The 18,091-nt window shown below is 37.7% G+C and overlaps 1 protein-coding gene across 1 annotated transcript in view; it reads left to right on the top strand.

Annotated features, from left to right (window-relative positions):
* LOC130038140 (probable ribonuclease ZC3H12B) overlaps positions 1 to 17,727 on the top strand; it is a 94,900-nt gene extending 77,173 nt beyond the window's left edge. Inside the window, exon 5 of the mRNA XM_056130052.1 lies at positions 15,987 to 17,727. Coding sequence (XP_055986027.1) covers positions 15,987 to 17,407 — 1,421 coding nt within the window. The 3' untranslated portion in view covers positions 17,408 to 17,727. The remainder of the gene's footprint in view (positions 1 to 15,986) is intronic.
* Positions 17,728 to 18,091: the final 364 nt, after the last annotated feature.

Raw genomic sequence — 18,091 nt, 5'->3', positions numbered from 1 at the left:
TCACAGGATAAATGCAGATAAAATGTCAAATAACAGAAAACAATCATATAAGCCAAGAGAACCAAGATAAGGCACAAAAGGTGGGATAACCATAATTATATCAGACCAAAATCCATTCAATATAAATAAAGTAATTAGAGACAATAATGGACACTAGTTATTGGCCAAGGGGACAACAAGAAATACTGTCATCAAATAGCAAGATAAACTGTCATCAAAATTTATGCACCAAATGAAGGTTTATAAATCTTCTGCTCACAAACCTAAAAAAACACACTGATGGAAACACAATAGTAGTGGGAGAATTCAACACACCACTTTCCCCACTCGACAGACCAACTACGTAAACAGAACATGACCATCTGAAAATACTGGGATTGTTATAAATATGCGGAACTCTCTGACTCCTCAAAACAACAGTACCATTCTTCTCTTATTCACACAGAACAATCTCCAGGACAGATCACATATTAAGGCAAACTCAAATATACATAAATTTACAAATATAAAAATTGTAAAAACTACTTTCTCAGACTACAATGCCATGAAAGTAGAAATTAACCACAGAAGAAGAATGGAAAAACTTCTAACACTTGGAAGCTAAATGAAACACTCCTAAACAGTAATTTCATCAAAGAGGAAATCAAGAACAAAAAATATTTCTTGACACTAATGAAAATGGAAACACAAACTACAATAACTTATGGTATACAGCAAAAGGTGTATTAAGGGGAAATTCTTAGCAATGTAGGGCTATATTAAAAGAGAAAAAAAGCCTAAATCAACGACCTAACACACATCTCAAAAATCTGGAAAAGGAAAAACAAAAAATACAAAATGTAGAAGGATGGAAATAATAAAAAAATTAGAGCAAAATTCAATACAAGGGAAAAAAAGCAATTCGTAGAATCAATAACAAGGAGCTTATTATTCCAAAAAAAGACAAGATAAAACTTTAGTTAGACTAGTGAGGAAAAAAGAGAAAATTTTCAAATTAATCAGTTCAGGGATTAAAGGGAAAATATGTCAAAAATTCAAAATATAATGAGAGGTTGCATATCCCTTAGAAATTCAAAATGTAATGAGAAGTTACTATGAACAACCTTATGCTCTTAAGTTGGAGAATTAGATCCTTATAGTCATGTATGCTCCCACAGTTGTAGAAAGAGGAAGCAGAAACCCTAAATGGGCCAATCACAAGTAAGGAAGTTGAAACAATAATTAAGAATTTCCTTAAGAACAAAATCTCGATCCAGATGGATTCACTGGTGAGTTCTATCAAACCTTAAAAAAGATTCATTCCCCTTAAATTCTTTTTTTAAATTTATTTATTGAATCACCGTGAGAATATGAGTAGACCTACAGAAGTATAAAAGTGTATTTTGCCCTAAGAAGGGAATATTGGCTTTGTGTTAAAATATTATATTACAGATATTTTTTAGTGTCTGCATTAGTAAGGAAGGGATTATAATACAAATATCTATAGATAAGTATAAACCCTGATCAATGTAAATGTTAATTTGTAAAAAAAGCAAAAAAAAGATATACTGCCTATACTCTTAAGCTATTCCAAAATATGGAAGACACAGAAATCCTTCCTGACATCATCTGTGAAGCTAACATTACACTAATACCCAAAGCAGACAAAGACACTTGCAGAAATGAAAACTTCAGACCAATATCCCTGATGAATATCAATGCAAAAATGCTTAAGAAAATTTTATATAAACAAATCCAATAACATATTATAAAACTCATAAACCCTGATCAAGTGGGATTCATCACAGGGAGGCAAGGATGATTCATTGCATGCAAATAATTACCGCAATAGGTCACATTAATAAAAGTGAAGGTAAAATCATATGATTGTATGATATGATATCTAAAGAGAGCTTCTGACAATATCTAACATTCATCATTATTAAAAAATACCCCTCAGATAAATAGGAGTGAAATGAACCTTCCTCAAGAAAATGGCCATCTATAACAAGTCTACATCCAGTAACATCCTTAATGGTGAAAAACTGAAAGAATTTCCTCTGAGATTATGTACAGGACAAGGATCTCTACTCACTCCACTTGTATTCAACAGTTTCACAAGTTCTGGCTACAGCAATGAGGCTATAAAAACAAATCAAAAGGATTCAAATTGGAAACGTACTTAAACTACTTGCAGATAGCATGATTATGATAATATCATAGAAGACCCTAAAGAAGCCAAACAAAAAACCTCCTAGAAACAACAAACCATGACAGATAAGTGACCAGCTACAAAGTCAATACATAAAATCAGTCACATCCCTTTATTTTTTTTATTTTTATTTTTTTTTGGTTTTAGCTCACACCCAGCAGTGATTACGGGTTACTCCTGCTTCTGCATTCGGGAATCATTCTTGGCGGTGCTAGGGGAAACATGGAATGCTGGGGATGAATCAGGGTTATCCATGTGCAAGGCAAAAGCCCTACCCACTGTACTATTGCTCTGGCCCATCAGTTTCGTTCTTATATACAAAGAATGAATCAGAGGAGAAAGTAATCAAGGAATTGAACCCATTTCAAATAGCATCCAAACACATCAAGTATTTAAGAATAAAGTAGAAAGAATCTTAACAAAATACATGGGAGATCTATGCCATAAAAATTTTTAAATCAATTAAGAAATATAGAAAACTTAGCCAAAGGAAAATATCCTATGTCCATGGATTGAAATAAAATATTGGAAGAAAATTAATATTATCAAAGTAACTATCCTATATAAGCTATTATACAGATTCAATTAAAATTCAGATAACATTTTTCCAGGATCTAGAAAAGTCAATAATAAACTTTCTATGAAATCAGAGTAAAACATGAGTAGACAAAGCCATACTGAAAAATAAGAAATTGGGAAGGATTTCATTACCTAATCTGGAACTATTGATCAAAATTGCATGGTACTTGAATAAAGACAGACCCTTTGATCAGTGGGTCTAAAAATTAATACTCTATGACAAAATTTCATATGTATAGGCAGTTAATTTTTGATAAGGCAGCAGAGACTACAAAAACGAGTAAAGACAGCCTTTTCAACACATGGTTCTGGGAAAACTGGATAACTACATGTAAGAAATTAAAGCGGAATCCATATCTTATACCTCACACAAAAGTCCATTCAAAGTGGACCAAAGACCTTGATATCTGACCAGAAACTATGATATAGACTGGATCCTTCAAGATTTGGACATCATGGTTATCTTCAATGACCTTAAACCACTAGCAAAGGCAATACCATAAAAAATATAAATGGAACTACATAACCTTTTTGCTTCTACATGACAAAAAAACAGACTAACACTAAAATACAACTAATTAAGTTGGGGAATTATTTGTTTTCAACACATCAGATAAATGTTTCATATCCAGTCTTTCAATTAGCAATAGCACAGCGGGTAGGGCGTTTGCCTTGCATGTAGCCAACTGGGGTTCGATTCCTCTGCCACTCTCAGAAATCCGGCAAGCTACCCGCTAACATGGCAGAGCCTGACAGGTTACCTATGGTGTATTCGATATGCCAAAAACAGTAACAAGTCTCACAATGGAGACATTACTGGTGCCCGCTTGAGCAAATTGATGAACAACGGGAGGACAGTGCTACAGTGCTATCCAGTCTTTGAGTACTTTATAAAGTACTCAAAATAATCAATAAAAAATCAAAAACCCTCTCAAAATATGTGGAGATGGTTTGAATTGACATGTTTCAGAGGAAGATGGGGTCACACCTAGTAGGCACACGAAAAACTGCTCAGCATCAATTATCATCAGACAAATCCCAATCAAGACGACAATAAGATACTATCTCACAAAAGTGGCGATGATGCATATCACAAAACTGTAGAAACAATCTATGTTGGTGTGTATGTGGTGAAAAGGGAACTCTCATCCAATGCTGGTGGGAATGTCTGGTGAAACCCTTGTGGAAAACAGTATAAAGAGTTCTCAGTAAACTTAGAATTGAACTGCCACATGAACCAGCAATTCCACTTTTGTTCCTCTAACCCAAGATATATATATATAAATATATATATATATTTATATATATATATAAATATATATATATATATAAATCACTCTCTCAAAAGAACCCTTGTGCACCATTAATTATTGGTGTACTCAGTACAATGAAAGATATGAAATCTTCCTAGGTGTCCAATGACAGATAAATGGGTTATGAAGTTGTGATATATAAACACAATGGAATATGATGCAGCTGCAAGAAACAATGAAATCATTTGATTTGCTGAAACATGGTTGGAACTGGAAGGTACCATGTTGAGTGAAGTAAGCCAGAAGAAGAATGACAGAGAGAGGATGATCTCACTTACCTGTGTTATATAGGATCCTGGATGAGGAAAAGTAGTATAGTAAAGGGGAGAATGCCTCATTCACCCTTGACCCCAGTACTTAAAGAGGATAAAGAAGGAAAAAAATCAGGGGGAGAAGAGAATGGTAAGTAATGATTGAACAGTATCACAGATTTAGTTAGTTATACTGTTGATATGGGTGAGTGGTATAGCCGTATATCTGAAATACAGACTCAACAACACTGAAACATGAAATTTAAGCTGCAACCACTGTAACTTTATAATATGCCTTTGTGTAATGTGTAATGAGGCTCAATTTCCCATCAGTCCACTTGATTGATGGGAAATAGGGCGAGGGGATGTGGAGACTTGTGATTGGAAGGGAGTATGGGAAAAATGGTGAAGGAAAATTGACCCTGATAGTGATCACTGTATCACTGTCATCCCACCAGTAACTTCTCCATTCATCCTAGCCCTGAGATTTTAGCAAGTGCCACATTGGAGGCTCTTTCAGGGTCAGGGGAATGAGACCTATCATTGTTACTGGGTTTTGGCATATTGAATACACCACTGGAAGCTTGCCAAACTCTGCCATGTGGGCAGGATACAGTTGGTAACCTGCCGGGTTATCTGAGAGCGAGGACTAGACAATAAGAGGTTGTACGGCCACATGTTTCCAGGAACTTGGTTTTATAGTCTCTGGATCTTGGCCATTGTTGGGATTACACGACGCCAGAGGCAGTTGGTGGGTGTAACTGTCTAGCTACTGGAAGATGGGGGATCTGCATGGAGGAGACCCAGTCCCGATCCGAGCAAGCTTGGAGATCTCAGACGCGGGTTATGCACACCTAAGTTTCTCTGCTGGTTCCTTCATGCATGAGGCTCCGGAACTCAGTCATAGCCATGCTGGTAGTGATATTGCTGTTGAAATATTACATACCTAAAACTCAACAGTCAATAACTTTGAAAATCAGTTATTTAAATAAAAATAATTTTTAATAAATAGCACTGTAGCACTATGGTCCTGTTGTTCATTGATTTGTTTGAGCGGGCACCAGTAACGTCTCCATTGTGAGACTTATTGTTACTGTTTTTGGCATATCAAATATGCTACAGGGAGCTTGCCAGATTTTGTTGTGCAGGTGGGATACTCTCATAGACAATGTTTATGAGAAACAGTATCGTTCCTGAAGTTCCATTCGCTCTCAATGGAACAACCATTTCCGAATGCAACAGTTATGTGTACCTAGGTCGAGAAGTCAACATGACAAATGACCTGGCACCTGAGTTGCGCAGGAGGAAGAGAGCGGCTTGGAACGCCTTCAAGAGCATTGAAGAAATAGCTAAGAGGAGGAAGAACCTCCAGCTCTGGGCACATCTCTTCAATTCCACTGTTATTCCTGCATTAACATACGCCTCAGAGACCTGGGCCCTATGAAAACAGGATGAGAACGCTATTCATGTCTCCCAAAGAGAAATCGAAAGAGCTATGCTTGGCGTATCACGTTTCACTCAGATGAGAGAAAGAATCCAGAGTTCCAACCTCCGTCAACTGTCAAGAATCAGGGATGCTGTCTCGTTTGCCAAGGCGTCGAAAATCAGATGGGCTGGACACGTAATGAGATTTGGAGACTACCGCTGGACTAGAGCCGTTACCAACTGGATTCCATGGGATGTCAAAAGACCATGTTGACTGCCCACCTACAAGATGGTCAGACTTCTACGTCAAGACCCTGAACGATCAGTTTGAGGCTCTTCATGTTCCTAGAACAAACAGACGCCACTGGGCTACATTAACACGCAACAGGGACAAATGGAGACGTTACTGGTGCCCGCTTGAGCAAATTGATGAGTAACGGGAAGTCAAGTGATCAAGTTTTGTTCTTTGAGTATGTACTTGGGAGTGATAATCATGACTTATATGGCAGTTATATTCTTAATTTTTCAGAAATCTCCACACTGTTATTCATATAGGCTGAACCAATGTAAATTTCCAACAAAACTGTACAAAGATTCCTTTATCTCCATATATTCAACAGAATTTTTTTGTTTCTGACCTTTCTAATATAGGATATTTTCACAGATATGAATTGGTATCTTACTATTTTTCTGAATTCTACTACTTTAATAAGTGGTGATCATCATTTTTACACAGGCCTGTTGGATACATATGTGTATGGTTCTTCTCCCCACTTTTGTGGGGCTATTTTATTGTTGAGTTTTATGAGTTTTTATGCACATCTTGGACACTATTCCTTAATCAGGTTTGTTAGTACTTTCTCCAATTCAATAGAACTTATTTTTGTTTTAACATTTCCTGTTTAGGTGTGAAAGCTTTTCAGTTAGATGCGATCACACTTATTTTTATTTTTGTCTCCTTTGCCATTTAAATTGAATCTCTGAATATATCATAGAAGTCAATATAGTGGAGTGTTATGTCCACATGTGCTTTAATAGATTTTTTTAAAAGAAGTTATTTTGGATGACCGTGATACACTATTACAAACTTGCATGATTATGTTTCAGTCAATGCTCAAGCACCTATCCCTCCACCAGTGCACAATTTCCACCACCATAGTTCCCAGTGTTCCATCTGCCAACCCCGCCCCACTCCCTGCCTCTGTGGCAAGTATGATCCTTCTTACTCTCTCTCTAATTTTGGACATTATGATTTATAATACAGATACTAAGAGGTCATCATGTTTGGTCCTTAGTCTACTTTCAGCTCACATCTCCCATGCTAGGCGATCATTCCAATCATAATTTACTTAGTGATTCCTTATCTGGCCCAACTGCCTTTTCCCCCCAGCACGTGAGGATGGCTTCCAAACCATGGCATGATCCCCCTAACCCTTATCTCTACTGTCCTTAGATGTTAGTCTCATATTATGCTACTTTATAGTCCACAAATTAGTGCAGTCATTCTATGTCTGTTCCTCTCTTCCTGACTAATTTCACTTAGCATGATACTCTCTATGTCCATCCACTTAAATGCCAATTTTACAATCTAATCTCTTCTAACAGCTGCATAGTATTCCGTTTTGTAGATGTACCAAAGTTTCTTTAACCAGTCATCTGTTCTCGGACACTCGGGTTTCTTTTTTCCCAGATTCTGGCTATTGTAAAACGTGCTCCAATAGATGTCATTTCTACTGCATTTTTAAAAATCTCTGTGATATATTCCTAGGAATGGTATTGCTGGGTCATACTGAAGCTCAATTTCTAGTTTTTGGAGGAATGTCCATATTGTTTTCCAAAAAGGCTGGACTAGTCAGCATTCCCACTAACAATGAATGAGAGTCCCTTTCTTTCAGCATCCACGGCAACACTGGTTGTTCTTGTTTGTATTGATGTGTGCCAGTCTCTGTGGTGTAAGTTGATACCTCATTGTTGTTTTGATTTGCGTCTCCCTGATGATAGTGATGTAGAGCATTTTTTATGTGCCTTTTGGTCATTTGAATTTCATTTTTGTGGAAGTTTCTGTTCATTTCTTTTCCCCATTTTTTGATGGGGTCAGAGGTTTTTTCTTGTAAAGTTCTACCAATGTCTTGTATATCCTGGATACTAGGCCCCTATCTGATGGGTATAGGGTAAATATTTTTTCGCATTCCGTGTGCTCATTCTTTAATTTATTCAGTGTTTCTTTTGAAGTGCAGAAGCTTCTTAGTTTAATTATTATCTTTGTTTATATTTGCTTCCCCTTGTTCGGTCAGTGGTGCTTCTTCCTTAAAGATGTCTTTAGCTTCAATATCATGGGGGAGTTCTGCCTACATTTTCCTACATGTACCTTATGAATTCAGGTCTGTTATATAGGTCTTTGACCCATTTTTATCTAATTTTTGTATTTGCCGCTAGACAGAGGTTTGAGTTCATTCTTTTGCATGTAGCTGTCCAGTACTCCCAGAATCACTTGTTGAAGATGCTTTCCTTGTTCCACTTCACATTTCTTGCTCCTTTATCAAAGATCAAGTGATCGTATACTTGAGAGGCTGTGTCAGAATATTCAACTCTGTTCCATTGATCAGCGGTTATTTTTCTGTTTCAATAGCATGCTGTTTTAATTACTACCACTTTGTAGTACAGTTAGATATTGGGGAAGGTGATGCTACTCATCTTTGTTTTCCCAAGGATTGTTTTGGCTATCCGGGAGGGGGGGGGTTATTGCTACATATAAATTTCAGGAGTGTTTTCTCTATTTCTTTGAAAAATGTCATGGGTATACTTATAGGGACTGTATTGAATTTCAATAATACTTTGGGGACTATTACCATTTCGACTATGTTAATCCTCCCAATCCATGAGGAGGGGATGTGTCTCCATTTTTTAGTGTCCTCTTTTATTTCCTGGAGTAGTGTTTTGTAGTTTTCTTTGTATAGGTCCTTCACCTCTTTAGTTAAGCTGATTCCAAGGTACTTAATTTTCTGAGGCACTATTGTGAACGGGATTGTTTTTTTAACATCTTTCTTCTTTTTTCATTATTTATGTATAAGAAGGCCATGGACTTTTGCGGGGGGGGGGGGGCACAAAACCACTCTTCAGCCCGCGGAGGTGGCCCTAGGATCCGTAGGTGCAAGGAGGGACCAACCAAATGAACACAAGACACAAGAGACAGAATGCAGTTCAGAAACAGAGAGAAAAAGGGACAGATTTTATTGGGGGCAATCAGGGTATATATCCATTAGTGAGGCAGCTACACAAAAGGTCGTGCCCATATATGGTTAGGAAGGTTTGTTTTCACATATCATGCATAAAGTTTATGCGTATCTTGTACCAGACACGAGGTAGTTACACAAAGGGCCATGCCCATATGATTTATAAAATTTATATGCATCACGTAGCAGACACGAGATAGTTACTTCTTGTTATTACTGACAACCATGACAGATGTTCTCTCAGGATAACCATACATCAAGATAACCATACATAGCACTGGCTTTGCCTGTTGCGGGGTCACGTAGGTCAAGACGACCATACATAGCACAGGCTGTGCCTGCTGCGGGGTCGTAGGTCAAGATGATCATACATAGCACAGGCACTTAGGCCCTTGGTCATTTAAAGGGCCAGCTTCCCACAGACTTTTGGATATTTATTATATACTATATATTGATTATATTACAAATATTATAACCTGACACTCTACTATACAAACATTATATCTAGGAGCTTTCTTGTAGAGCATTTAGAGTTCCATAAATATAGTATCATGTCATTTGTGAATAGTAACAGTTGGACTTCTTCCTTTTCTCTCTGGATGCCTTTGATATCTTTTTCTTGCCTAAGTGCTATGGAAAGTACTTCCAGTACCATATTGCATAGAAATGGTGAGAGTGGTCAAGCTTGTCTTAGAGGAAGACTCTCAGCTTTCCCCCATTGAGAATAATGCTTGCTGTGGGCTTGTGGTAGATGGCTTTGACTATATTGTGGAAAGTTCCTTTGACTCCCATATTACTGAGAGTTTTATCATAAATAAAATGGATCTTTTGGATCTAAATGGATCTTTTCAAATGCCTTCTCTGTATCTATTGATATGTTCATACAGTTTTTATCTTTCTTTTTATTGATATGGAGTATTATGTTTATTAATTGGCAAATGTTAAACTATCCTTGCATAACTGAGATGAATCCTACTTGGACATGGTGTATGATCTTTTGATGAGTCGTTGGATTAAATTTGCTAGTATTTTATTGAGGACGTTTGCATCTGTATTCATCAGGGATATTGGTCTGTAGTTCTCTTTTTTTGTGGTGTCTCTGTTTGCTTTTGGTAGGAGGGTGGTGTTTTCCTCAGAGAAAATGGAATTGTTTCTGTTTTTTCAATTTTTGGAAAATCTTGAACAGGATTTGGAGTAGGTTCTCTTTGAATGTTTGGAATAATTAACTAGCGAATCCATCTGGGCCAGGGTTTTTGTTTTCGGAAGAATTTTGATTACTATTTCGATTGCCTTGATAGTGATAAAGTTTGTTCAGGTATTCCAAGTCTTCTTGGGTCAGCTTTGGGAGATTATAGGAGTCCAGGAATTTATTCATGTCTTTGAGATTGTTTAATTTCCCAGCATAAAGCTTTCCAAAGTAATCTCTGACTATACTTTGAATTTCTGTGGTTTCTGTTGTGATGTCTCCATTTTCATTTCTGATTCTGTTTATTAGGGTCTCTTTCTCATTCTTTGTCAATCTTACTAGTGGTTTATGTTTCTTGTTTATTTTCTCAAAGAATCAGCTCTTGGTTTCACTGATATTTCAGATTGTTTTTTAGGTATCCATGTGATTAATTTCTGCTCTAAGTTTTATTATTTCTTTCCTCATGTCCGGTTTGGGTTCTTTTATTGGTTATTCTCCAAGATAGAAGCTGTGAGATTAAATTATTTATGTGGGTTCGATCTTCCTTCATGAGGAATGCTTGTAGAGCTATGAAATTTCATCTTAACACTGCTTTTGCTGTGTCACATAAATATTTGTAACTCGTGTCTTTATTCTCATTCGTTTCCAAGAATTCTTTTCTTTCCTCTTTGATTTCCTTTCTAAGACTCATTTTTCAGCAGTGAGATGTTTAATTTCCAGGTATTTGTTTTGAATTTCTATTTCTGAGTGTGACTTACTTCGAAAATAATCATGGTCTGAAAAAATCGTTGATGCAATTTCTGTTCTCTTAATTTTATGGTGGTATGTTTTGTGGCCCAGCATGTGGTCTATCTTGGAGAATATACCATGTGCACTTGAGAAGAATGTGCATTCAGGTTTTTTGGATCAAATGTTCTATATATATCTACTAGACTCCTGTCTTCCACTTCTTTCTTCAGATAAAGTATATTCTTGCTGAGCTTGAGTCTTGTTGATCTATTGAGAGGTGATAAAGTGGTGTTGAAATCTCTAACTATTATTGTGTTGCTGTCAATGTCTTTCTTTAAGTCTATGAGGAGTCATTTTAAGTATTTTGCTGCTTCCTCATTAATTGCATATACATTTAGGAGATCAAGTTCTTCCTAGTGTACAGATCCTTTGATCATTAAGAAATGAACTTCACTATCTCTTTTAAACTTCTTCAGTCTGAAGTCTATGTGATCTGTTATTAGTATGGCCTCTCCTGCTTTTCTGAGGGAGCTCTTTTCTTGGAGCATTTTTTCCATAATTTCACTTTCAATCTGGTTTTGCTCTACCTGTTCAGACGTGTTCCTTGCAGGCAACCGAATGTTGGGTTTGGTTTTCGGATCCATCCTGCCACTCTGTGTCTTTTAATTGGTGCATTTAGCCCATCATCATTGAGAGAAATTTTTGTTATGGGGTTTTGTCCAATCTTTCTGCCAAAGTTTGCTGTATTGGGGGGGGTCCTTGTCTTGTCTTAAAATAGCCCATTTAGTTGTGCTTTTATCCATGGATTTGAGTCTGTGAAGTTCCTGAGTTGTGTTTTGTCTGTGAAGCTGTGAGTAGTTCTTTCCAATATGAATGAGAGTCTAGTGGGTAAAGTATTCCAGGTGAAGCATTTATTCCAATGAGTTTGTTTACTATATCCCACCACTTTTTTCGGGCCCTTAGGGTTTCATGGGATAGGTCTGGTGAGAATCTTAAGGATGTTCCTTTCTAAGGAATTTCTTTGATCTTGCTGTTTTCCGAATTTTGTCTCTGTCTATGGTTTTCATCATTCTGATCAGGATGTGTCTTGGAGTATTTTTATTTGAATTCCTTTTAGCTGGACCCTTCTGGCCTCCTGGATCTGATCACAAGTGGTCTTCAGCTCTGGAAATGTCTTAGCAATGACGACTTTGACAGTTTCTTCTTCGTTTACGTTTTCATTCTGTGTGTCTGGGACTCCAGTGTATCTTATATTATTCCTCTTGGCTTCATCCCAGTTTTCTCTTGACATCTGTTGGTTTATTTTGAGGCTCTTTTCCATTTTCTACTGTTGTCTGGAGAGTCTTTACCTCAACTTATCTGCACCTCATCTTGGAGCTCACTGATTCTACCCTCAGCAGTTGTGACCCTGTTGCTGAGGCCTTCCACTAAAGTTTTTCATTTCACCAACCAAGGTTTTTAGGTCTGTCATTTCTGCTAGTGTTTTTGTTTGTGTTTTCCTCACTTCTGCTTTCAGACAATCTTTTATTTTATAAGCAGTGTGTTCCATTGCTTCTTTGAATTCCTTATACATTCTTAAAAGTTCTATTTTAAATTCCTTATCTGAAAGGTTATAGAGCTCATTCTCACCGATTCATCTGGGCTAAAATTTCAATCATTAGGCTTGGTGAGTTTCTGCGTTGTTTTACCATAGTGACCATTGTGTTTTGGAGTTTTTTTCTTCTGTTTTTGTATGTTATGGCCCCTGCAATAAGGCTATCTATATGCATTGCCATAGCTTATTGATAGTTATGTGTGAGACCTGAGATAAATAGTACCTCAAATGTGTGGTGCAGAGAAAATAAGTTCTTGTGCTTTTGTGGTTTGGGGTTTAGAAATTGTTCTGGATGAGTAGTTGGTGGAGTGGTAGGGGGGTCCACACGGGATTCTGGGAGGAGTTGGAGCACATGTATGGGCAATCGGTCACCGACCAGGGCAGTCCACACACCTGATGAAGGAAGTTGGCACCACGCTGGAGGGGTGGTGTATGGAGAGGTGTTTTTTGTAGATTTTTTGATATTTGGATTTAATATTAAATCCTTTGGGCTGGAGTGATAGCACAGTGGTAGGGCGTTTGCCTTGTACGCAGCCAACATGGCTGACCCGAGTTTGATTCCTCCACCCCTCTCAGAGAGCCCGGCAAGCTACCGAGAGTATCTCGCCCGCACGGCAAAGCCTGGCAAGCTACCTTTGACATATTTGACATGCTAAACACAGTAACAACAATTCTCAAGATGGAGATGTTACTGGGCCCGCTTGAGCAAGTCGATGAATAACAGGAGGACCATGAACCGTGAACATTCAATGCTTTAATTCACTTCATATTAACGTTTTTGCATAGTGCAAGATGGAGATCTAATTTTCTCTTTTGCATGTACTCTAGTTTCCCCACCACTTTTTATTTAAAAAATTCTTTGTCCATGTTTAGCTCTTGTCTCCTTTGTTATAAATTAATTTTCTATGTAAGAATTTAATTCTGGGCTCTCTATTCATTTTCATTGACATTTATATCTATCTTGCCTCCAGTAACATACTTTTAAATTACTACAGTTTTGTAGAATAAGGTTTAAAGGAATGAGGTAAGGGCTCTCATTTTACTTTTGTCTCAGAATAGGTTTGTATATTAATAATATTTGTGCTTCATTTGACTTTCAGTGACATTTTCTCTTTCATTGAAGAGTATCACTTGGATTTTGACAGGAATGATGTTGAATCATATTACGGTTTGAGTAGGATGGCCATATTAACAGTGTTTACTTTTATATTCAATAGGTCTGAAATACGGTATCAGTGTACATGTATTTCAGCTTCTTTTAAAAATATTATTAATTCACACATACTCAACTCATTCTGATGAAAATGTAAGTGGTATTATTTTCTTGCTTCTATCTCTTCTAGTTTGTTATTTGTATATGGAAACCCAACAGATATTTATATATTGATTTTGTGACTTGTCAAGTTAATGATTTTTGCTAGCAATTTTTAGTGAAGTCTTTAAGATGTTCTAGGTATATCATATATGACACTGGAAAATAGCGATAATTTCACTTTATCTTTTCCAATCTGAGTAAGTTTAATTTTCCTTTCTTGTCTATTTGCTCTGAGAAGGACTTCCAATATTAAATTGAATAGTATTGATAAGAGAGGACATCTTTTTTGTGTGTCTGATCTCAGAGGAAAGCTTTCGGTTCTTTTGGTTAACTCTCGAGTATGATGTTAATTGTGGGTCTGCCCAAACATGATTGCCACTCAATGCTTCTTTTGCAAACCACAGCACCCAAAAGGAAAGAGAGAACAAAAGGGAATGCCCTGCCACAGAGGCAGGGTGGGATGGGGGAATGGGGGTGGGAGTGATACTGGGATCCGTGGTGGTGGAAAATGGGCACTGGTGGAGGGATGGGTACTTAATCATTGTATAGTTGAAACCCAAGCACAAAAATTTGTAAGTCTACAACCGTACCTCTTGGTTTGTCACTAATAAAAATTTAAAAAAACAACACCTGTGGGTTTGCTTTTCTACACTTACCTTTTCTACATTGAGGAATATTTCTTCTATTCCTATTTTACTGATTTTTAAATCATAAATGGGTATTGAATCTTGTAAAAAAAATTTTCTATATACGATCGTGTTATTTTATCATTTTGTTAATGCATTGTCTCACATTGTGTACCTTAACATTTATTTAAATCAGAGAGGTGCAAAACCAGGAGTAACTCCTGGGCATCGCCAGGAGTAGCCCCCAAATCAAAACAAAATCAGAGTATCCCAACTCTATGATTAAAATAAGTAAGTCACACAAATCAACGTGTGTTAACTTTATTTCATCTTCACAATGATCATAGAATATAGACGTGGTTATAACCCAAGATTTAAAACATGTAATATGGCTCAGGAAGTAAAACAACTTAAAAAGACCGTATAGCTAATAAGTAACATAACAGAAATTGAAACTCAAATCTAAATCGTCTAGAATCTTATACTCGCAGCATGGTACAGTGATGCCATATGACTCCTCTATACTTTAGCAACTTTGTGAGTTGCGATCCATTATTGTGTTGTGAGACTAAATATGGGGAACTTGAAGACAATGTCAACAGCAAAATATATCTTTTTGTATTTTTAGTGAATCGCCATGAGATACAGTTACAGACTTACAAACTTTTGTGATTATGTTTCAGTCATACAATGATCCAGTACCCATTCCCTTCACCAGTGACCATTCTCCACCACCAATGTTCCCAGTATACCTCCCACCTCCCTCACCCCATTACCCCACCCCCCGCCTCTGTGATAGGCACATTCCCTTTTACTCTCTCTCCTTTTGAGTGTTATGGTTTGCAATACAGGTTGTAAGTGGCCATCATGTTTGGTCTATAATCTAATTTCAGCACACATCTCCCATCCCGAGTGAGCCATCCAAGCATCATTTACGTAGAGGCCCCTTCTCTATCCCAGCTGCCTCTTCCCCCACATGTGAGTCTGGCTTCCAAGCCATGGAGCATCCTCCTGGCCCTTATCTCTATTATCCTTGGGTGTTAGTTCTCCCATTCTGCTACCTTATATTCCACAAATGAGTGGAGTCATTCTGTTTGTCCCTCTCTCTCTCTGACTCATTTCACTTAGCGTGAGTAAAGATTTCTGACTGCAAAATCAACCATGTAATTAATCCAAGGTGTTTCCAAAGCGCTCTTCCATATTCCATAATCCATTCATATCCATGGATGAAAAGGGGTCAGCTACTACTGAGGTTAAAAAAGTTTAACCTCTGTTGTTCTACATCTACTTTCTGCAGGAGGTTATACCTATGAAAAGTTGTAAATTTCAGGAAAATGAACGTTGTTCAACTTCTCAGCTTTTAGTGTTGATACTGCAGTTTTCTCTTCAGCTTTCTACTTGCTCCTTATGTGATGCCTCCTTGGTGTTGTCTGTCTTTCATTTTTATAGACAATTAATTTTCTGCGTTAAACCTAAACAGTAAAACACGAATGACCAAATTGTTAACGTAGCTTCGTGTCTGACTCCAAACCATTATTTTTCAGGCAAAAAATGCACCTATGGCCACAAGTGCAAATACTACCATCCAGAGAGGGCTAACCAACCTCAGCGTTCGGTTGCTGATGAGCTCCGCATCAGTGCCAAATTATCCACAGTGAAGACCGTGAGTGAAGGCATGCTGGCCAAGTATTGCACAGGGATGTATAGTGCCAAAGGAGAAATAACCTCAGAAGTCAAATGTGTTGCCTCCAAACACCAATCAGATCCCAGTATTTGGTCTGTGCCTGTGGAGCCTAAGGAATGGCTTTCTTCTGCCCATAAACCTGAGACCAGTTCTGTCCCCTCACTTGTGACTGCCCTAAGTGTCCCCACAATATTACCCAAAAAAAACCATGCAGTGGGTGCACTTAATACACGTTCGGCCAGTAGTCCAGTACCAGGATCTTCTCACTTTTCCCACCAAAAGGCCTCTTTGGAACACATGGATAGCATGCAGTATCCCCCCATTCTGGTTACTAATAGCCATGGGACCTCTATTAGTTATGCTGAGCAGTATTCAAAGTTTGATTCCTTAGGGGATCAAGGCTATTATTCAGTGTTAGATGACTTCTCCAAACTGAATACCAACAGCATGCATAATAGAGAGCATTACATAGATGAAACAGACCGAGCGATATATTCCCGAAATTCTAACATCTGTCCTGATAGTCGTATTAGTCATCCCAGGAATGACAACTTTTCCTCTTACAACAATCTGTACTTGGCTGTTTCTGATATCCATCGTGAAGGCAATATAAAACTGCATCGCTCAGCATCTCAAAATCATCTTCAGCCTTTTACACATGGTTTCCAAGAAGCCTTAACGCGAGTGCAGAGCTATTGCCCAGAAGATTCAAAACAAGCACCCCAGAATCAGTCAGTTTCCCACTTAGTTTTGCATTCCCAGCAGTCAGCAACTGGAACATGCTCCAGATATCCTGAAGACTACCCCATACCTCCCAATATCAATCCTGACGTGACTTTCCAGCCAGGACGTGCCCTGGTGATGACTAGGGTGGACAGTATTTCTGACTCACGCCTCTATGAGAGCAACCCTATTAGGCAAAGACGACATCCTCTATGCAGAGAACAGCATGCCAGCTGGGACCCGCTGCCCTTTGCAACTGACTCCTACGGCCGCCACTCCTATCCTTTAAGTAACAGCCTCATGCAACCATGCTATGAGCCATTCATGGTAAGGAGTGTTCCTGAGAAGATGGAGCAGCTCTGGAGGAATTCTTGGGTTGGAACATGCAATGATTCCAGGGAACATATGATTCCTGAGCATCAGTATCAGACCTATAAGAACCTCTGCAATATTTTCCCCTCAAACATTGTTCGTGCAGTGATGGAGAAGAATCCCCACACAGCTGATGCCCAGCAACTGGCAGCCTTGATTGTTTCTAAGCTTAGGTCTGCACGCTGACATGACTACAGGACTTCTTTATACAAATATGAACATTAATACCAATAATGTGCTAATATTATGATAATCGTAACTAATCATTTGTTGTTGCACTATGTTTATGGCACTGAAATGTATATTAACCCTATGGGGTCAGTCCATTATTGTCTTTATTCTAGGTAAAAAAAAAATAAAGCTCAGTGAGGTTAAATGACTTGCCAAAATCACACTGCTAGAAAATGCCAAAGTTAGAACTCACAACCAAGTTTCCAGACTCTGATTCCATTTTGGAATTCAGCATGCAGGTGATGGAGAATGAAACCCAGGAAGAGAGGCTTAAATGAAAGAAATCCCAAGAGCTTCCATTAGCAGTGTTTTCTTGGTCACATTCTATATTACAAAATATACATGATACACCTAATTTAGAATCAAAGTATCAGGATCAGATAGGCTGAATTAATATTTTCATATTTTAATAATAATATTTAAAACATTGTTGCATGGATATATGACCATTAAATATTATATTAGCTACATTATAGAGTCACATCAAGGCTTCTAGTACTGTATTTCAAACCCATTGTTAGCAAATAGCATGTGATTATGTATGTTGAGATGTACATATAGTTCAAAATAATCATTTAAATAATTATAGTAAGAATATAGAATCTGCACAGTCCATGGTCCACAGTTACATAGATCACA

Source organism: Sorex fumeus, unplaced genomic scaffold, assembly GCF_029834395.1.
Source record: "Sorex fumeus unplaced genomic scaffold, SorFum_2.1 ptg000073l, whole genome shotgun sequence".
Classification (NCBI taxonomy): domain Eukaryota; kingdom Metazoa; phylum Chordata; class Mammalia; order Eulipotyphla; family Soricidae; genus Sorex; species Sorex fumeus.
Note: the sequence above shows the minus strand (reverse complement) of the source record. Positions and strands in the feature narration are given on the sequence as shown.